General features: G+C 33.3%; 4 protein-coding genes across 7 annotated transcripts; 2 read left to right on the forward strand and 2 right to left on the reverse strand.

The window, feature by feature from the left end:
* Positions 3,669-5,486, forward strand: LOC104741624 (elongation factor 1-delta 1). 4 transcript variants are annotated; one of them, XM_010462514.1, is made up of 7 exons: positions 3,669-3,729; positions 4,032-4,139; positions 4,317-4,433; positions 4,535-4,628; positions 4,715-4,835; positions 4,922-5,197; positions 5,288-5,486. In XM_010462514.1, coding segments are annotated over exons 2-7 (693 nt in total). In that variant the 5' UTR covers positions 3,669-3,729; positions 4,032-4,056; the 3' UTR covers positions 5,290-5,486. The 4 variants fall into 4 exon arrangements, with proteins under 4 accessions (XP_010460816.1, XP_010460815.1, XP_019090738.1 ...); XM_010462513.1 differs by having other exon boundaries at positions 3,674-3,729; positions 4,010-4,139; XM_019235193.1 differs by having other exon boundaries at positions 3,674-3,729; positions 4,013-4,139.
* Positions 7,028-11,953, reverse strand: LOC104741625 (proline-, glutamic acid- and leucine-rich protein 1-like). The gene is made up of 13 exons (XM_010462515.2): positions 11,582-11,953; positions 11,352-11,468; positions 11,206-11,270; positions 10,661-10,766; positions 10,218-10,289; positions 9,924-9,983; positions 9,692-9,821; positions 9,428-9,612; positions 9,007-9,191; positions 8,597-8,724; positions 8,220-8,497; positions 7,824-8,067; positions 7,028-7,738 (listed from the first exon to the last, which is right to left on the reverse strand). Exons 1-13 carry the CDS (start codon positions 11,846-11,848, stop codon positions 7,101-7,103), a joined length of 2,475 nt encoding a protein of 824 aa, XP_010460817.1. The 5' UTR covers positions 11,849-11,953; the 3' UTR covers positions 7,028-7,100.
* LOC109128816 lies at positions 13,393-14,066 on the reverse strand. Its single transcript, XM_019235873.1, has one exon. It carries the CDS (start codon positions 13,954-13,956, stop codon positions 13,708-13,710), a length of 249 nt encoding a protein of 82 aa, XP_019091418.1. The 5' UTR covers positions 13,957-14,066; the 3' UTR covers positions 13,393-13,707.
* Positions 17,647-18,315, forward strand: LOC109128796. The gene has a single exon (XM_019235801.1). It carries the CDS (start codon positions 17,755-17,757, stop codon positions 18,031-18,033), a length of 279 nt encoding a protein of 92 aa, XP_019091346.1. The 5' UTR covers positions 17,647-17,754; the 3' UTR covers positions 18,034-18,315.

Here is a 22,188-nt window from a genome sequence, read left to right on the forward strand (position 1 = left end):
TTAGAATAGTCGAACATCCTTTGATCACCTTTAGAATACCATCCTTCGATTTAAACCAACATCCCTTATCCTCCAAGGTTCCCAAAGATATCAGATTCTTGGACATAGATGGCATGTACCTGACATCTGTTAAAACCACAAACGCACCACTTGAATCTTGGATCTTCACACTACCGATCCCTTTAACCTGTGACAAAGAATCATTTCCCATCTTCACATATCCAGACTGCACCTCTTTAAAATCATAAAACCAGTCTTGCCTAGGAGACATATGAAATGAACAACCTATGTCCAGAACCCATTCATCAGCTTTACATCCTGATGTCACCAGACTCTCATCTACCGCCATTAAAACCATGGCAGAATCAGCTTCACATTTAGACTTTGCTAAACCAGCTTCTCCCTTTTCAGAACCTTGAGTCTTTCTTTTATTCTTTTCAATCCACTTGAAACATTGTTTCTTGAAGTGGTCTTCCTTACCGTATATCCAACATACTCTCTTACCATCCTTTGACTTAGACCGAGACCTTCCTCTTGCAAAATGTCCTTCCGAAACTGACTTATTGTTTTGAGCTACCTCCCTTTCTTTATCTCATGCAGCTACCATCACATCATCCAGTCTCAACTTTTCTCTACTAGTACTGTACTTCAATGTCTCAACTAGACTATCAAACCTAGCAGGTAAAGAACTCAGCAATATTATCGTTTGTACCTCGTCAGAAACTTCGATCTGCAAATGATTCAGATCCGCTACTATCTTCAAGAAGTCGTCAATGTTGTCATCGATCTTCTTGTTTACTTGCATCTTAAACGTGTAGAAATTCAACTGTGAATACATGTGATGCGGGAGAGAAGTCGACATGAACATCTTATCTAAGGTTGACCATGCTTCTGCTGCGGTTTCACAAAGCTCAATGTTCCTCAAAACCTTATCCGCAACATTCAAGAAGATTACGTTCTTCGCTCTATCACATCGCTCCAATCTAGCTGCATCATCTGCCTCACGTTTCTTTTTCTTTTCCGGATCTCGTTCTTCTTCCTCCGTGAGAGGCAGAGATGGAACCTTCTCAATCAACACGTCCTTCAACCCGATCACACTCATATGAGCTTAGATTCTTGTTTTCCACAAAGAGAAATCTCCCGAACCATCGAACACCGCGATCAGAACCCCAAACATCTCTGATTCAATTAAACCTTGCCAAAACTGTGGCTCTGATACCAATTGTTGTAAAATTCGATCAAACTAAACCAACACGAACACGAATCGAATGCGGGATGAGTGAATTAGACTTGAGAAAAACTTAAGAAAGAAAGAGAGAAGAGACGACATACGATTTAACGAGTTCACGTTTCCAAGGTGGAAACGCTATGTCTCGCCGGAGTTAACTCCTCCGTTAATCCACTAGAACGATGATCAATTCCGATTACAAAGCTTTCACTTCTCTCTCTTCTGTAATCGATTACTCTCTCTCTCTCTCAAATCTCACATTAACAAGATCTAACAAACTTCTGATTGAGATCAAGAGAAGATAAAACGTTAGAGTAATCAGAAAGATGGATCTACCCTGAGTTGTTTATAGCAACTTCCATCCGTGCCACTCACATGTGTGAACTAGAGCTTGTATTAAACTCTCTCATACACCAAGAGTCTTCTTCACACTTAAGCATTCCTTGTTGTTGAATCTGAGTCACAACACTTCAACAATCATAATGTTAAAAGCGAGTTAAGTTTGATATATTTAGGAAAGACAATGTTTTGCATGTTAGTTCGTCAAAACATACATTATGATTGTGTAATTTTTCTGAATAGAATATTTACAACTTTTTTACGTTCATACTATTTCTACATGATCAAACTAAATCACATATCAATAAAAAAAATTTCTGTGTTGTAGCGTGGATTCGATGTTAGTAGTTTAGTAAATAACTAACCACATTTTTGACAAAAGATAACTATTTAAGAAAATCTAAAAATCTGGTGTTTGTTTCTAAATATGAAAACTTTGTATACTAGATATTTTTTTGGCGTTGTGAGCTTGTTAGATCCAACAACTAGTCTCAACTCAAACTTAAGAAATTAGTATTAAGTTAATAACTTGAGATTAGCTACACCGTTGTTCTTTATTCTTTTTTGCGCTGATATAACTAATATTAAAATATTAGATGTAATTGGGTAAGCTATCATTTTCAAAATCAGTTGAGCTTAGTCTTTTGTTAGCAAATGACAACTTAAAAGATAAAAAAGTGACAACTAATGAGAGAGGAAAATTGATTACTTTTGTAAGATACATTACACATCTAATATTTCCATAAATCATTCTAAATTACCTTATTAAGAAAATTAAAGCTTTTTTTTTTTCCTTATCGCTTTTTTAGTAGTTTTGACTTTTGACTTTTGAGCAATACTAATTCATTCCTAACTGAAAAGTTTGGAACTTTTGGGTGAATCAATGTACACTTCTCATTGTTCACTTAAACATCATTAGCTTATAAAATTTTCATTTTCTTCTTAATACTCTCTATCAAATTGATCATAACCGGTTCATTATAATTTCAAACAATTTTTATGCGTAAATTGATAACAAATGTGAATTGATTGAATAATAATTTTCAAGGTAGTTGTGTGGCAAATATGGGGGAAAAAGTTGTTGAAACTAAACCCTCCTACATCCTCTATGTTGGAGAGATAGAATCTTGAATAAATTAGAATTTTTTGGGTATATTTCGATCAAATGTTTGGTTTTTTTTTATAAACTAGAACTATTTTTTGGTACATATAGAACGATTTTAGAACTTCGCATTTTGTAAACTTGATTCATAATTTAGGATTTTCTGATAAATTTGAGAATATTTTCTATTCTTACATCAAATTGAATTACACATATATCAAGAAATATTTTTCTGCGTTATAGCGCGAATCCGATCATAACAATTTAGTAAAATAACTAATCATATTTTTTGACAAAATATAACTATGTAAAAAAAATCTAAAATTGGTGTTTGTTTCTAAATATGTAAACCTTTATATACTAGATATCTTTTGGCATTGTGAGCTTGTGAGATCTAACAACTATTCTAAACTCAAACTTAAGAAATAGTATGAAGTTATAATAACTGAGATTAGCTATACGGTATTTTCTTTTTGCCGCTGATAATATGTATTGTTGGGTGACATGTTATTTCAAAATCAATTAAGTTTAGTTTTTTCTTAGTAAATGACAACTTAAAAGAAAAAACTGATAACTAATCACTAATCAGATAAGAAAATTGATGACATTACACATATACTCTTCCCATAAATCATTCTAAATTACCTTATTTATAAAACTCAAGCTTTTTTTCTTTTCCTTATCGCTGTTTTAGTAGTTTTGACTTGTGAGCAATGCTAAATCATTCCTAACTGAAATACATGAAATTTTTGGGTCAAATACACATTTCTCATTGTTCACTTAAACGTAGCTTACAAATTTTCATTCATAGACAGATGGTAACATTAATTCATTTTCTTATCGATACTCTCAATCAAATTAATCTTAACCAGTCATTAATTTTTGTGTAAAACCCAACAAGAGAAACAGAGAAAAGGCCTAGATGAGGAACTAGTTAGGCCCAAAACAGGCCCACTAGAGAAAAACCTAGAGAGGGTTAAATAAGTTTGCTGTGAACTCTTTGTCTTCCTCCTCTGCCTCCTTCGCTCTTCATCTTCAAAGTCTGCACCTTTTAGCTCAGGTTTGTTCTTCTTCGATTTCCTTTTTTTAGATCAATTGTTCTTAAGCCTCCCATTAGGTTGGCTTCGATCTGAAAGTACCCGTAGTTTTAATAGTATTCGATTACAAATTCAAAATTTGAGACACTTATCTGAACATATTGTTGATCCCCTGTGATTACGAACCCTAGATCAGTGAGCCTTGTATGGTCTCTTTTTTGTTATTATAAGTAATGTCTTAGTGAATCATTGTTTGGGAGCTATTAAAAGTTTCGTTTTTGCTGAATCATTGGTGTTTTTTAGTAGTTGATCTGCTTTATATCAGTGAAAAGGTTCAAGCTTTAGAAATAATGGCGGCCTTCCCTAACCTTAACTCTGATGCTGGATTGAAGAAGCTCGATGAGCATCTTCTCACTCGCAGTTACATCACTGGGTAAGTTCATTGAGCACCAAAACTGTAAAGAAGTTTTATTAAAGCCTGTATGTTTTTTTATTTAGTTGGTGTTATCTCAGCTTGGTTGTGGACATCTCTTATAGATTAGATCCTATGTCTGTACCTTATTCAAACAATTGAAGTAACATTTATTTTTCCTTCTGTATTGTTTTATAGGTACCAGGCTTCAAAGGATGATATCACTGTTTTCGCAGCTCTTGCAAAGCCCCCAACTTCCCAGCATGTGAATGCTTCTCGTTGGTACAACCACATTGATGCCCTCTTGAGGATCTCGTAAGCTTTATTGCCTTCTATTGTTTCCTGTTTACTTGTGGATTAAGTTTTCGCTGTTCGGATTAATCTAATGGCGTTTCATTGATCTCTGTTATTTACAGTGGTGTCTCCGCTGAAGGAAGCGGTGTCGTTGTTGAGGGATCTGCCCCTATCACAGAAGAGGCTGTTGCTACTCCCCCTGCAGCTGATTCTAAGGTACTTATGATTGTTTCTATGGTTACTCATAATGTTCTGTTAAAGTTGTGCATTGGGTAGATTCATATCAATGTGTATTTTTGTAGGATGCTGCGGCTGAGGAAGATGATGATGATGTTGACCTTTTCGGAGAGGAGACAGAAGAGGAAAAGAAAGCTGCTGAAGAGAGAGCAGCTTCTGTGAAGGCATCTACAAAGAAGAAGGAATGTAAGTTTGGTTTCTTATTCTACACTTGTAGTTTATGATTTGAAGATGTCTTTGGTTTCTCATTGTTCTTTTTTTCTCTTCATCAGCTGGAAAGTCATCAGTTTTGATTGATATCAAGCCGTGGGATGATGAGACTGACATGAAGAAGCTAGAGGAAGCTGTTAGATCTATTCAGATGGAAGGATTGTTTTGGGGAGCATCAAAGCTTGTCCCAGTTGGTTATGGTATCAAGAAGTTGCAGATTATGTGCACTATTGTTGATGACCTTGTCTCTATTGATACCATGATCGAAGAGCAACTCACTGTTGAACCAATCAATGAGTACGTCCAGAGCTGTGACATTGTTGCTTTCAACAAGATATGTAAGTTTCATGCTCTCAACTCTTTAGAGATTGTCATCATTTAGAATGCAGTGTGTAACTTTGTATATTGGATTTAAAATCATAATGCAGGAAGATGGAGAAAGCCTAAAGGAAGTTCTGAAGTTCTGTGTGCTATCTGCCGCTTCTTCTATATTTTGTCTCCCCACTTGTTTTAGACTGTTGTTTTGACTTTATGGCTTTCTCTTATTGGTTTTGATATTTAATTAAGAATGACAATTCAGTATTGGAGGACTTTATGACTATTCTCTGCTTCCTGTTTCTTTAACTATTTCGTTGCTTGCATCATATGTAATTCTTAGTGAATCTTTAGCTATTTAGTAAGTGCTTGTCTGACTAGGATTTCCTGATTAGAGGAATTCAAGCTGATAAAATTGCATATTAGATGGTTCTCTAGACATTAGGTTGTGAAGATACTGTGCTATAGAGTTCCAGTTTTTAAGACTGTTTCTCGATTGAATTGAGCACAATATATTGAATATTATATATACAGAAGAGTGTCTTAGCTTAAGTGTCCCACAAGTTTTCCTTTCAGTGGTAAGATTTGGGTGAAGAACTACCTCCATTAATCTTAATCTCTTAATCGATACTTTGGTTATGTGGTTTCTTTGACACATGACCTACTCTTTTGGCTGCTTCTCTCATGGAAACTAGTGAACCATTCATTTACACAAAACTAAGAAATAAATAAACTCTTGAATTTTGAAAATTTGAAACTTCATAGTAGGGGCCTTTTTCAATTCAACATCTTGAAAAAGAGGGTATAATCATGATCAAAACTTTTAACTTAAGAAACAAAAGAGATTCTTTAAGACAGATTGATTGAAATGCACTAAGATTCACCTTCAGAATTAGAGAGATAATCATCGTCCTTAAGACTAGGAATAGAATCATCATTCAGATTCATCTAATAGAAGTTGCAGATTATGTGCACCATTGTTGATGACCTTGTCTCTATTGACACCATGATCGAAGAGCAACTCACTGTTGAACCAATCAATGAATACGTCCAGAGCTGTGACATTGTTGCCTTCAACAAGATATGTAAGTTTCATGAATATGTTTCAACTCTTTAGAAATTATCATTGTTTATAAGATAATGCAGTGTGTAACTTTGTATATTGGATTGTATCATAATGCAGGAAGATGGAGAAAGCTTAAAGGAAGTTCTGTGTTTATGTTGTTTGCTTCTTCTTCTATATTTTGTCTTCCGAGTTTCTGTAGACTGTTGTTTTTGACTCTGTTATGGTTTTTGTCATCTCTGGTTCGTTTTGATATTTAATGAAAAATGACAATTCAATATGGAGGAGTCTATGACCATTCTCTGCTTCTTGTTTCCTTTAACTATTTCGTAGCTTGCATCATATGTAATTCTTAGTGAATCCTTAGCTATTTCTATTAATCATTGGATCATGATATGAAGCTGCTGAAAAAAATTAGTATGATTTTGTAAGTGATTGTCTGAGTAGGATTTCCTAATTAGAGGAATTCAAGCTGATAAAATTGTATAATTATGATGGTTCTCTATACATGTTCTGAAGATATTGTGCTATAGAGTTTTAGAAGAGTGTTTTAAGTGACCAAGTTTCCCTTGAGTGGTAAGATTTGGGTGAAAAATTACCTCCATTGATTTTAATTGATACTTAGGTTCTGTGGTTGCTTTGGCACATGACCAACTCTTTTGGCTGCTTCTCTCATGGAAACTAGTGAACCATTCATTTACACAAAACTTGGAAATAAACTCTTTGAAATTTGAAAATTTGAAACTTCATAGTAGGGGCCTTTTTCAATTCAACATCCAATAAGAGGGTATAATCATGATCAAAACTTTAACTTAGGAAACAAAAGAGATTCTTTAAAGATAGATTGATTTGTTTGTCTTGCACTAAGATTCAGCATCAGAATCAGAGAGAAAATCATCGTCCTTAAGACTAGGAATAGAATCATCATCAGATTCATCTAATGATTCTCTCTTACCAATTGATGCTTCCTCCATCAGACTATCCTTAACCACATAATCCTCTCCCTCCTGAGTCCCACTCACTACTTCTACATAACCGTCTTGGGGAGCCGTAGCATCTTTGTCCGAAATCTGTCCAAGAGATCCCTCAGGAACCTGCACAGGCACATCCGCTTGTTGAACATTCTCTGATGCAACCATATCAGTAGGATCTTGGACACCCAGAGATGTGACAGTAGCTAAATCATTCCCAACTTTCAATCTTTTAGTCTCTTGGAAAGGTAAAGTAGTCTCTAAGGTTCTCTGAATTGCGTTGTTAGAAGGAACGTCCGCATTTGCCAGCCATTTGTTGCATAGATCATCACCATCATGAGCAATACCATTCAACTTATTCGGATTAGGTGTGTTGTGTTTTTGGCTGGCAAGGGAATTGCTTTCTGGAAACAAGTTGCCAAGTGATGGGAGACCGTCAAGTGGAAGTGCCCTCGGATGTATGACAACTTCAAGGGACATGAGAGCTTGAGCACAGAATCCGGCAACTTTCATTCCAGCCTGAAGTTTACCTGTTCAAAGGCCGATATATGCATCAAATATTTCCGGTTCTGGATTTTAAAGATTAGTTTAAATCATGCCAACAATCTTAGTTACCTGTTCGGAAAAGCTCAAGCCCTTCAGCTAAAAATGCAGGGCGTACTCGTGATGGAGAAACGAGAGATGCCAAGAAGGCACGGAGTGCTGCAAGCTGAAACTCATCCAGATCTGTAGTCGACTTATTGGGTAAACAATGGTAAGTTTCAGTATTGGCCCATCTCCCTTCACAAGCACTTGTTGCTGTGGTCATTAGAAGATTATCAACACGTTCTCTCCAGCTATCTGATCCCAATGCACCACCCTGAAACAAAAAAAACAAAGAAAAATATGTGACAACCTATCAAATTGTAATAATGATAGAATATGGTGACTATGAGTAAGAATCCAGAGTTTAACTTCCAACAGTGTCGATAAAAAGTGGAATTATTATAGCAATAAGTTAAAAGAGCATACAATGGTCAGAAGAGTTTCCAGAGCCTCAAGAGATGCAATCTTCAATGTAATTGGGCTACTGGAGTGATTGTGAGGAACTCCCACTTCAAAAGCAGAATTCTCTGCCTCGACTCCTGAATTAGTTGAATGCTTCCTTTTTTTACTGCATGCCTGAAGAACAGCTCCGTTAGTAAGCGACATGTTTTTGCTAGATACCGCATCAAATCCTTCTACACTTCTTGGGTCTAGATCCGCAGAGGCATTAGTGACAACTTCCTGTGCTAGTTGCATTGCCATTCCTGGTCACAGAACCATATGTTAGCAGAAGTGATCTTGATTTTCATCACATCAACCTGAGAAATGAAAATACAAGCAAAGGCAAGATCTTGTGAAATTACCTATACCCATGGATTTGAGCAAGGTCGTAGTGATTGAGTAGAGCTTTATCCTCAATTCTGGTAATGAACATTTCTTGAAGTAACTACTAACAAGTCTCACTACAGATGCAGCATATGGTAAAAGTTGGCTGCAAAATGAACAAGTAAGAGGATTGTTGTTAAGTTCCTACGGCACAGAAAGATGTAGTAACAATCCATTATTCGGAAAAACGAGAAAGTACGAAAGCTACCAAAGGAACAACTCCTTAATTGTCAGTGTCAATGAAATTAAGGTCAGGTTTTAGTTGAAATATAATCTTTAATGTGTCTGACATGTAAATATCTATAGTATTCGGCAATGAAGGTAATAATCCAGGTTAAATGGAAACTATAGTTTCTGCTACTAGCGAGAATGAAACGAGAAGAATTACCTGCGGATACTCTTTATGGTAGTACGCAAGAGTTCCAGAGCAGACGAATGCAAAGTTGGAAGTTCTGCACAAACCAATTCTTGCTGGATCCCTGTCATGAAGGGTGACATGGCTCGAGGTAGAGAGCCATTCACCGCTAGCACTCGCTCAACAAGGGATAATATTGAGCCAACTGGAATATTAATCTGAAGATTAAAATAAAAAATATCAGGATCTTTCAGAAGTAAATGGCAAGTGCAGGGCAGGGACATGGCATAAGCAGGGACATGCTTAACTTGATGCTTTAACAATGATGCTTAATCTAGATACCCAAATTGCAACCCTATATATTTATGACCAAGTACAAAAAAGCTAACTCTCTCCACGTCTAAAAGTAAGAGGAATCGCAAATAATCCAACCCAAAAGACGATATCACACTACCTTGGATTTGTACGAGCTAGTTAACATCGTTGAACTGCAGAGCATAAGTGTAGAAACTCTGGATACAATCAATTGTTCAGAGTTCCACGCTGCATCATCCAAACCCCCATTTTGACCTCCCAGGGGCAAAGGAGAGTCTTTTCCAGGAGGAGTCAATCTTTGGATTGCTTTTGTTCCTTTTGTTTCTGCAACACATGTCACCATGTTCTATCAGGAAAACTATAGCGCACATAAACAAAATGAACAAAGAAATCAACAAATTACCTTCTTCTAGACCTTGGAAAAAATTATTTAAATGTATGTTTATAGATATCAATAACTTTTGCATCATCAAGGACCAGCTTTCCTCGGTTCCTTTAACTTTGGGGAGCAATGCTAGCAAGTGGGCAAATTTCTGAAGGTTGAGATAGAAGAAAAGAAGTGCACGTTAATAGTTTCTTGCTTAGTTGATGCCTTAATGGACAATATGAAGTAGAGGATTTAAAAAGATGAATACCTTTAACATATTAGAACTGGTTTTCGCAGAAAGTATTTTGGAGGCAATAGCGGCTTCAACCTGAAAAGAATTAGCATTTCAAATAAACTCATATTGGTAACATAATTAACTTGAAATATGTATGATGATTGTGATAGTGTAGTACCATTGAGATGGAAATAAATGTATAACAGAGTCATATGTGTGTGTATTAATTAGACTATGAACTGTTGTCATGTAGCTATCAAAATACTGATACTAATAAATTCGGGAAATTAGACAAACAGAAAATACATTTAAGCAAAGAGAGCTGACCTTGTCATAATTACTGTGGAAGGCAGCAGGAAACAAGATTACAACTGTACTTAGCAAATGGACAATGCCTTCCTGCACATCCAACACCAATCAAAAAATCAAATTAAATATTCTAGCAATGACATGAGTAGAATAATTTTTGGTGAAATATGATACTTTCCTAAATTCTTATAGCACTCAGCAGTTCTAGTAGGTTCTGATTCTGATACACAGGATTCAAACAGAGGAACTGATGCATAACTATTAACTCAACATGTTAAACATCTAATTTTACTTTTTCAGTGGTTGAACAGTCTTGCAATAAGGCTGACTACTCTTTCTTTTATAATTCCAGGTTGGTTTTAAGAGCCTTATGGAAAATCTTCAAACAGATAGGGCACCATAGAGAGGACGTAATAACTAAATTAAAAGAAAAACACAAGGCCTTCTTATATAGCACTTACCCATAGTGCTTCTGAAGAATCTTCCTCCAATAGTTTAATGATAGGTAGGATTACTTTCGCAGCGTGTGAAACTGCATCTTTCTTTGTATTCGAAAATCTAGACAGCCTGTATCAGTTAAAAATAAAAGACATTCGATTTTCAAAGTTCCTCGTTACAAAATACTTGAAAAAGCAAGACCCAAGGAATCAGTAGAACACAAATAAGCAAATAATAAACTGAATAATCATTTACAATGCAATGCAATATGAGAAGTCTCTTTATATAAAAGGCCTAAGCATTTTCTTGAGGGCTAAGCACATATAGAACATTCAACAATAGAAGTAAAAGTAGATAGATATAGATAAGCTAAAATTACAGACTCTGCGGAGTGCGGAGAACACCATCCATAGTTGTCTAATGTCTAAACTAAATCAATCTGAAATACATAGCTTTTCAGTGTAAATAACGGCAGGCTTTGATCCATTATCAAACACGAAACAGAGTAATATATAGAAACAAACAGCAAAATAAAAAGCAAGTAAAACAGATTCATATATATACAGACCTTGTAAGGAGATCAGAGATTGAAGTACATGAAGCCACTTGGACGATTCTAGAACTTGCTGGATTCTGTTTGAAAACAAAACAAAACATTTAGCTTTCAGGAATAAACAGTAGAAGATGGAACAAACCTCATTAAGCCAAACATACCTTAAGATGTGATAATAAACTGTTAAACCAAACAGAGTAGGAACTAATGAAACGATCTAAGCTGCATTCTTGACAAGTTACTCCCATCAAACAAATACCTACCCAGCATTTATCTGGCTACAACAACAACCAAAACAACAAAATTCACACAAATTAACACCAAAGCTGAGAGCTTTCACCACATAGAGTTAATTGATTCCAAAGTAAGGTCATTGAAGACAGATTCGTACCATATCTGAAGAAACCAATGCCAATAGTCTATTAACCCAATCATCAACGGCTGAATTCGATTTGGCATGATGATTCTGGTCAACTGAAGCTGGAGGAGATTCAGATAAGAGCTTGTGGGTGGAGATAGTGGATACAACCTTGGAGAGTACTAAAAAGTTGGTCAGAGGCTGCTTCTCGTTTGGAACATATTCGGAGAGAAGGTTTCTGAGAATCTTGGGTTTCAATCTTGAGTCATACATGTCTTCGAAACGCTCAAAAGACGCCATTGAAGCAGCGGATGAAGAGATTAGGGGTTTTTGTGAGATTAGGGTTTAAGAACTGAAGCGGACACAGAGGTGGCTTCGAGCTTTTTGATGTTAGAGAGACAAAGGTTTAAGCGAATCAGGTTTGGCTAATCGGTTAAATCGAATCAAACCAGTAATTTTGACGGTTCGTTGAACCGAATGTAATTTGTCTTGTGTTTAACCGGATGTACCATTACATCTATCTATATATACATTTTTTGAGATATTTATGAAATAAATTCTGAAGTTCATACTTATTTACAACCATGTCATTAGTATTAATTATTAATTTGTTTTTATTTAATTAATTAATATTAAGTTTCTATTTTTGAAAACAAGATTTCCCATCCTAAATAAATTTCTAAAAACAATTGGAACCACTCTCTTTAACATTAAGTATTAAGTTTATAATTAATTTAATTAATATTAAGTTTCCAATTTTACAAAACAATATTTTCTCCATACACAAATTTCTTAAACAATCGGCCTAATCAATAAACGAATTGATTTTCGATCTTGGAGGAGGATCCGTGACCAAGATTTTTGATCTCAACGTATTTAAAACTAATTTTTACTTCATGGGTTTCATATGATGAGTTTTTGCGGATTAAAATTTTTTGAACATGTTGTTTGACCTGCCTAGCATGGCGGATTTGGACTATAGAACCAACACTAAAACTATTGGTTTATCTCATATATACTATAGATTTGTAATCATAGTTTTGAAAATTAACTTAAAAATTATTTAGTATGTAAAATACAAAATATCACGCATACTATAACAAATTCTTAATATTCCAAAAAAAATAAAATTCTAAACAAAATTATAAATTAGTTAGACAAAAGTTAATTAATTGAGAACTTGAAAACTAAATAAATTAAAAATCATTATTTAAAATACAAGAATTTATAATTTAGTTCCGCGGTGTACCGCGGGTGAAATCCTAGTTTGTAATCCAAATTGGGGAACAAAATCCTCGAAATTGAAATTTCCTTTTAATTTTATACCAAAATTTTCATTTTGTACTCAAGAAGTAACAAAAATCAAGATTTAAAATTTGTTTAGGAGAATTTAATATTGCCCCTATATAATAAAACATAAGTACACAGCCTTTTTGTGTAGACTATATAATATGAGTTATAAGATTAATTATTTGATTATTTGATAGATTATAAGTTATATGGGTTGTAACCATTAATTAAATCTCGATTTGAGATCCTCTTAGAAAGGATATTCCAAAAAAATAAAATAAATCTCCACTGAACATTTAAGTAACCATATCTATACAACAAAATTTCAAAAATTAATATTATTCACAGCAACTTTTAAAAACAATCACTTTTAACCCGGGTCATAAATTTCAATCCGGTTCTTAACTTTTATTCACAACAACTTCTAAAAACAATCACATAAATTATACTTTATATAAAAACTACAATATAAATAAAAGAAATTAGCACGGGTCCTAATGTAGTCCTTTTGGTGTTTAACAAATCTTTGTAATCTTTCATCTTTGTAATAAGAATATCAGAGAAGTAAATTCTTATTCAATAAAAAAAACATGTTCTTAGGTTGTGAAACCAATAAGAACATATTTTCAACAACAATTTCACAAGATTAATTATTATCTGGTGGAAACTAAAAAAAGAAAAAGAAAAAAAACTTGAACTGACCTCTGAAAAAAAAGCACCAAGCCATAAATTACAAGAAAAAAAAAACTTGAACTTAAAAGACATCACTAACTTAACTATTACAAGAGAGACACAATACTTGTGGTGAAGGATGATCAAGGGCACTTGTAGCTTCGGTAAAACAGAGAAGAGACTTGTTCCTTGATGTCTTAGAAACAAGAGGTCGCTGGACACACCAAAAGAGAATCCAACGAAGGGGCAATGCTTAGATGATCATCTTCTGGTGATATCTCATCCTCGAGGATCATTTCGAGAGTTTTGGCAGAGATCATGAGTCGGCACCTACGTATGGCTGAGGCACGGTTCGCAGTCACGGCAGAGAATGGAGTCAGAGGTTGAGGTGCGAGAGCCTGTTGGTCTGGTTGGAAGACGAAAAGGGTGTTTTGAGTATTAACCATTTTGAAAAAAGGGTTTTGTGTTTCTTAAGGCTGAACTAAAGTGTTTAGGATCGGAGACTAGTGAAGCCTTTTCTTTTGCTTTGGGTTGTTGTAAATGTTGTTGATTTGGAAGATGGGTTTCTCTGTTTATATAGGAGTTGCCTAGACGAGAGCCTCATTTTCTTTTTAGTCCTTATTTATCTTAGTGAAAAAATAAAAGTGCCAACATATATACATGTAAACAGTAAAACTCTATTTAAGCATAGAAAGAAAATTAATTAATATTCTGTTTTTCCAAATTATAGATTTACTTCTATAGTAAAATTGTAATAAAATTGTATCTGTTGTCCCAAGTTTATAGATTTTTTTTTTAAAAATTGTTACCATCGATGTATATAAGTCGTATACATACAAGTAGTAACTTTTTTAATGATTTAGATAAAAGTAAAATTTTCTAATATGACATATAATGTAGAAATAATTAAACTAAAGAAATTCTCAAACAAATAAAATATATTTTTATTATATAGTAGATATGATAATTTATACAACTTAATTATACCTAAAATTCTAATTCCGTTGCTAAAACTAAAGAACTAACAATGAAATGTTTGCATGCTAGGACAACATATGGCAATATTACTAGCTAGTAGTATAATCTTCAAAAAATAATTAGTTTATTTAGTCATCAATTATCATCATGTTTTCGTATTGGCTATCGCTAGTACTCATCCACACTAGTGTAGATATTGTTTTATCTTTTTGAATGAAGTAGATGTTCTATCTTATCAAAATAATATACTCAAATGTGTAGTTTTATTAACTTTTGTCAAAATAATATACTCAAATGTGTAGTTTTATTAACTTTTGGAACGCAATTTTTGTAAATCTACTCCCCAAAACAAGTCGATAAACACTATAAAGATGAAAATAATCCCTTATTACTTGAATAAATTGGATGGACGTCAATGCTAAAGGACCAAAAAAAAGATAGCACTAAAGAACTTTATGAATTAAATGCATGTTTTGGACATACATCAAAGAATTTTCAATATTCAGCTAGCGTCTTCCTTCTTCTTAATATCTCTCAAAGTACAAAAGCTAAATAGCGATATGTTTTTGATATATGAAATAGCGATAAGAAGACAATATTATTGGTGCAAGTTGTTTACATTTGTCTTTTGGATCGGTTGAAACATGGCCTTTTTATGAGTTAAACAACGATATGTGTTGCCCTATCTCATTAACATATATATAATATACGAAAATTTTAAGTTTATGTGTAACTATTTTGTATATATATGAATAAAGATAAGGAATCCGAAACAATTATATAAATTATTGATCAGAACTAAATTCTCCAAACCTCAAAAAAATACTTTTTACAGTAGAAACCCTTGAGTCCTTAATTCAAAAGTAACATATTATAAGCATAAACAAAGTCGAAGAACTAACATTGTTCCACAAAACGAGTCTCCCTAGAGGTGAACTTTGTATTTGCTGATAAACCGAAACCAGAACCTTAACAGAAATGATTCCCTCATGTGCCTAAAATCTAATCCAGGTTTCTTGAACTTGTTATATCTTCAAATGCTACGTCAGCTATTCGCTCTTTTTGGCCATCCTAAAATTAACATCAGATTGGATGAGTTCCCACGACATTTATGTCTCTCTTATTTATGTCCCAACATATTCCTCCCATATATAGTCTAATGTTTCATCAGATTTGTTTTGCTCTAAGTCTCTATACTTAACGTCCATTATCATATGTTTGTACTCGTCATGCTTACGGTCTAATTATCGAAGCAACCGCGTGAAATGGTATAAGAGGTCGATGGGGCTAGATTACAAGATGTGCTCTTTTTACTCTTTCATTTCCCGTTTCATTTTCGGAAATCTATCATGTGGGCAAGGGACCCTCCAAATATCGAAAATAAAATAAGAAGTTTGGTGTTTTCTGCAAAACCTTTGTCTCGATTAGGGCAAAATTGATGGCAAAAAGTGTGAAAACTCTCCTTTTTCTTTAGCCGGTGGCTTGTGCCGTGTTTCTGACGGCAAATAAGAGAGAGGTCCGTCTAGTAACAGTGACTCCTTTTGGCCTTCACTGCCGTATTGAGATAAGGCCACAAATAGGTATATATCCAAATCACATACTAATTTAGGCTGAAGCTAGAAGGGAAAACCAAAATAAAATTAAGCTCAAGCACATATCAGATTAGAGATGGCGTGGTCCTCCGATCTTCAGGGTGTTACACGTGGTAGATATGAGAGCCAACCTATCCTATTACATTTCCCTTTTTGTACGTCTTTCATGATTTAAGTCAATTTTGTACTTACTGCGTATAGATCTGAATATGTATCAGTTTTAGACTTTTAGTTGGTATGATAGATGTGGTAATAATATGCATCACAAGATTAACACACAATTTGTAACTTTCTTTATCGGGTAAGGTGGTCCTAATAAGTTGACATATTAAAGAAACAATATAATAATGAGGTTTGGCTAGTTAGTGAAATTCCAAATGTGAAAACCAAATTGTTATGACTTTCTATGCAGTTTGATTCTTAATGCCCCAGTCTACGTACAGGTTACACTGCATTAGGATTTAACAAAGTTTTGAAGGTGATGATTTACGAAAAAAAAACTCCACTTATACATGGAAGACAAAATCTGTAGTGCAATCTACTATAATGATAACTTAAATGTGAGTGCCATTGTAGATATGAATACTAATCTCCAGTCGGTTGGTGAAAACACAACTTTGTGAATTAAGTATTTTCATATTTGTGTCAGTAGTCAGTACATATCTTTTGCACTTTGTTTGATGTACCAATTTTGTTTACTTCTTATGTAAAGAAATGTTAGTTTAGCCGCAGAAACAAGTTTTCGTCTTTCACATATTTGAGTAATTAAAGAGTACTCTCTTTTCTTTTATTTTCGAGTCAGGTTGAGAATGAGCGATGACGAAGCTTGCTTTTGGTCACGAAAGTCAAGGAATTAGACGGCTATGTTATTTAATACAAAAAGCTAGTGGGCGGCACTAACGTTAGATTTCTCACATCAGTTTTTGCTTTCTAACTTTTTAAGTTTGAAGTTCGATCGTCGACATTTATAATGTGACATGTTTTTTCATATAGAACTAACAGAAAAAATTCTTAATTTTTTCAACCTTGTAAGTCAAATAATCGTACAATCTTAATGGTAAAATATTTCAATTATAGATATTTACCATTAATAATTGAAAATACCTCCAACTAAACTGAGCCAACTTTTTTTTGCCATGATTGGCATATCTTGTGATACGTACAATCTTAAAGAAAAACCAGTTGATTGCAACTTTCAGATTCAAAACCTAATCAGTAACCACTATAACGGTTCGTTTGCAAATAAACCTTATTAAGTGTAACTACTTAAACCAATATCAATTTTTTCACCAAAAAACTATAATATTCCCCAAATTCGAGCCAATATTCGGAATTGTGGATAAAAGTATATAACAATACAATTTATTTGCTACATTATTTACTCTCCGACACGTGTCACGAATTCTAAAGTCGAGGTCTTTTTCAAAATCCAATATACCAATAAGTAGAAAAAAAAAATAATACAAAATTATCTAGTCTCTGACGAGTATCCACCATAGAAAATACAATTGTTAAAAATCACTAAAATAATTTATTTTCACAAAGTCAATAAAACAATCCAAGATATGATTTGTCACTTACTATAAAATCTATCTTCTCAAACCAAGTCCATCATCATCTCTCACCTTTCATCGATCACCACCAATCTGATCTAGTCCTTTAAAATTCAAGACCATGGCGAGCTCAAGACTGGCGAGATTCATAACAGAGGTTGCACCACCACAATTTGTCTCGGTGATGCGGCGGAGAACGGCTAAGGTACTCGACACCATCAAGGAGGAAGAAAGAGAAGTTGGCACTGATTCCATATTTTCTTCGAAGTCGAAGATCATCTCCTCAGGCTCACCATTTACTTCTCCTTATCCCACTGTTTCTTCGGCTTCATCCAGTTCCGGTCTTAAAAATTTCCCGGTTACAGAGAACCGAAGCTCTTTTCCGGTTTTCAAGAACTGAACCAATTTTCAGATGTAAATTATATCTCTGTTTGTATATGTATGCATGCAAATGTTTTGTGTATTCGATTACGTTGTAATCAGAAGTGTGTCTATGTGTGTTGAGTTTGATTTCCCGGTGAGCTCCGGTGAATTCGGATGATCAGAGTTTTATTCCCTAGTGGGTTGATCAAAGAATTGTGTACGTAGTCAAATATGTGGAAGGGACTCTGTTCGATGTCGTTTTCAATGTATTGTTTTTTCTTATATGAAATGAGCCCAAAGAAAGAGCAATTATTTAGGATATTGTTATTTTCATTTACTTGTTGAAACTTCTAAAATCTCTAGTTTTGACCGTATCACATGATTGTTAAAGACTTAAAGCGCAAAACAATGTGGTTTTTTTTAATGGTTCTATCTTTAAACCAAGTGAATATTACGTGGTGACTTGGAGGATTGGTGGATTATAGGTACTGTATGGTATTAGTAAATGGATGGTGGCCAACTCCTCTTGAGAATGAAAACTCAATGATTACTACTAAGTCAATTATATTTTATATGAGATAAATGTTTTGCACTATGAATGCGATATTATAAATAGATATTTTTGAATACCGTAAGAGAAATTTGTGGATAGAATTATAGAAAATTTAGAGAAAGTTATGTTATCGATTGACTGTTACAAATCTAGTATGCTCCACGCCACTAGCTTGGAAGTTGCAAAGGGATATGTGGCAACACATTAGACGTCGGTACATCATACAACAAAAAGGACATCTTGATTAATTATTCGTTTCACCTAATGTTTGTCATGCGTACACTATAAATTAGTTTAAAGTTATACAATTTTTTAAGTCAAAACGTTTCTAGAAAACGTGGCAAGTTCATGCATGAATCTGTGTTTGTCCCTCAGCTCGTGATTATGTGTTCTTTATCATAATAAAATGGTATTAAAAGAAAGTAACTATACGGTCCGAAACTAGATCGCTCATCAATGACGTCGAAAAAGGTTGTTAAATTAATATCGTTTTTCAAGTTAAGTAATGAAACCTTTCTTTTTATCCGTAGGATTGACGAATCATGGTCGAGACTCGAAAGATATATAGTACAACGAGTAAAATAATGAGTTTAAAGACAAACATCTTGAATAAAGGGCGTCAACTCCATATATGAGTTTCGGGTTCCACTCTCATGCATTCTTCTCACAACTCACGCATGTTACTACCAATGATCGAGTCGGCCTTACTGGCATGGTCTCAATGATAATCAGCGGTGCGCTTTGCTTATATAGTTTTCTGAATAGCGTAAGCAGCCCTTTACCAAAACCTTATATATTATGTTTTTTTTAGGTTTTTGATCGGGATGTTTTGGTGGTGATTCATATAATCATACACTATACTAGTTCATGAACTGAGTATTGTTAACGAAAACTAGGCATCCGTGTTAAAGTTTTATAGTCTCGCTAAATTATATGTGAATATAACTGATAATTGTTCAATATATTACAAGCTAGCCCAAGGAAAAAACAAAAAAAAACATATTTTGTCAAAGAAGACAGAGACATATATAAAACGATTATGATGATTCTAACTCAAACACACTCTACTCAACCGATTAAAATGAATATTGTTTCGTTCTATTATAATTGGATTCACATATACATGGTCTTAAACATGTAAGAAACTAATTAAGGCTCCCATCGGTAACCTGATATAAACTCATAACAATACAAACTGCAGGATAAAAACTCGAAAAATGAACATATCCCAAAAATAAAATTGGCAGAATTAAATTACTTAGAAAACTTAATTATGCTATCATGTGTTACCTATCGGAATAAGAACTTAAGAGTATTGCAAAATTTGTTTTCTCGCCAAAAATATTAATCATTGCAAAACTAATACTCTCTTTGTATTAGAATAGATGATTTTTTGAAACTTTCACATAAATTAAGAAAAATATTTAATGTTTAACAATAAATATATTATTATTTATAATAACATATTTCATAATTATTAACCAATAGTAATTCATCAAAATTTTAAATTTTCAATCAATGATTCTTGAAATTTGTAATTTTCTAGTATTAATTGATAAAAATATACAGAAAATCATCTATTGTGATACAAAAAAAAAATCTAAAAAACTATATATAGAATCATTTTAATTAGGCAAAAAACAAGGTCTTGATTGGCTCCAACAGACACTCTTAACATGATTGTTTCTGTTAAGGTCCGTTAATTTAGTTTTTCTTTTTTCGCGGTCATCGATATCAAAATCAAACACGGACTCGTGGGTCGGTATATAATTTTGTTTCCGAGGTCAAATATAATAATGACTGATGAGAAATATACGTTTCTTAATAAGAAAGTCACATAGCTCATGCTTTTTTTATTATTGTAATTCTAACTTGGAATTGGAACCAAAATTTAAACATTTTTAGGGTTTATAAAAAACTAGCTAAATCTTTTATAAACAATGTTCGACTGATTGATTACAATTATAGTGATGGTATTTGAAAATATAGGGAAATATATTAAACGACTAAACCAGTACTAATATGAATATAAGATAACTTTTTTCTAGAGTAATGGCATCATGGGCAAAATGTTATAAATATTTTAAAGTCAAACCTTTCTAGAAAACGTGACAAGTTCATGGATCTACATTTGCCCATCAATGATTTTGTTCTCTTATTATATGGTGATAGGAGAGGATGATTCCTTCTTCATGAAAACAATACATTTCTTCTTCTCATTGATGAACATTATAATAACAGAAGAAACCAAACTATTTGGGTTGACAACTAAAGAAGTATAGCTATTTTAGATTGATAAATATATTTGAAACCATGAATACAAAATCCAGATTAGAACAATAACACTATACTTTACAATAGAACATTGTTTCTTATAGAGAAAACACAAACACGTAATCTAGATACAAGATTCTAAACATATGATCGAACCATGGAATTTTATTGTTTAATGCTATGGTTTGTTGTACTAATGCATTGTTTAATGTCTTGTATCAATGCCCCTTTGTAAACGATTTAGGTTTGAAAAGGGCACGTGGCTCTTTGATATACTGCTAACGGCTTTTCCATAACATCAGAAGTTGAAGTGGACGCTTCAAAACTTAACAATATAAGTTTTAATTAGATTTAATATAATAAGATATTCCTCTAACATTTTATAAGTCTCATAAGTATATATGTTTGGAATTTCGAAGTATAAAAGGATAATACTGGGATAAATTAAATGCTGGAAGCTAAATTGGATAAGTGGTAGTAGAACTTCTTTTATTGGTCTAAACTCTAAAGTTTCGATCCCCACATAATAACATTCTGATGTTAAGACTTAAGACTCATTCTAAAGTTTTGAGTTCGAATGGGTTATTAATTATTGATGCCGATCGATTAATTGATTTGTGGATTATACTGTTTTTTATTTGCTAATTCATAAATTATATTTGCAGTAGACAAATTCAAAAATTTTAAACAATTATTGTCGTAAATCAGTTACAAACCGCTTTGACAAACATATAGAATTGATCCATAGCGATTCGTAGTCTATATATCAAAAAGAAAATAAACTAAACTGATGATGGATTTTATTCACTTCAACTATCGTAACCTTGAAATTAAACTAATTCCCACATCAAATTTATTTACGCCATGAATAAAAAAGGATGGCAAATCAATTAGTATTTTTTTTCCTCATAGAATCATTCATAGCTACCAGCTTCACAAGAAAGGATCGTTGTCAAATCATATGTATTAACTATTAAGTCCAACACTATCTTTTTTAGTTACAGAATGTGTTTAATGATAAGAGATACATTTGCATAAATTCCTGATTGACATATAAAAAACCTCATAAGTCATAACTTTTGTCAACAAACGTCAAAATACTTTTTTTTTGGTTTACATTTGACCCAAAATAACTTCAAATTTTGTTATACCAAATACGAAACCATTTTCATCTATATTATTATTTTCACAGCATTAAAAGGCTTGGAGTTCGAATGTATTTACGGTTATGCCATTATCATTAAAATATTTTTTTTAAAAAATAAAACAAAAAATCGAAATATTCAAAAAAGATATGTTAATTAAATATTCTCCTATCAATCCAGTATAATTCCTAAATTATCTCCACCTCTGAACCTAATTTTC

This window comes from Camelina sativa, chromosome 14 (genome assembly GCF_000633955.1).
Source record: "Camelina sativa cultivar DH55 chromosome 14, Cs, whole genome shotgun sequence".
Taxonomy (NCBI): Eukaryota; Viridiplantae; Streptophyta; class Magnoliopsida; order Brassicales; family Brassicaceae; genus Camelina; species Camelina sativa.

Bases quoted from the DNA above. Each gene is read 5' to 3' on its own strand.
- LOC109128796 (XM_019235801.1), top strand. From the start codon at position 17,755: ATGGCGAGCTCAAGACTGGCGAGATTCATAACAGAGGTTGCACCACCA.
- LOC104741625 (XM_010462515.2), bottom strand. From the start codon at position 11,848: ATGGCGTCTTTTGAGCGTTTCGAAGACATGTATGACTCAAGATTGAAA. The intron at 9,822-9,923 runs GTATTCATCTTT...CTCAACCTTCAG, and splicing joins CCAGTTCTAATATGTTAAAG to AAATTTGCCCACTTGCTAGC. The intron at 7,739-7,823 runs GTAACTAAGATT...GCCTTTGAACAG, and splicing joins GCTTGAGCTTTTCCGAACAG to GTAAACTTCAGGCTGGAATG.
- LOC104741624 (XM_010462514.1), top strand. From the start codon at position 4,057: ATGGCGGCCTTCCCTAACCTTAACTCTGATGCTGGATTGAAGAAGCTC. The intron at 4,434-4,534 runs GTAAGCTTTATT...TGTTATTTACAG, and splicing joins GATGCCCTCTTGAGGATCTC to TGGTGTCTCCGCTGAAGGAA. The intron at 4,836-4,921 runs GTAAGTTTGGTT...TCTCTTCATCAG, and splicing joins ATCTACAAAGAAGAAGGAAT to CTGGAAAGTCATCAGTTTTG.
- LOC109128816 (XM_019235873.1), bottom strand. From the start codon at position 13,956: ATGGTTAATACTCAAAACACCCTTTTCGTCTTCCAACCAGACCAACAG.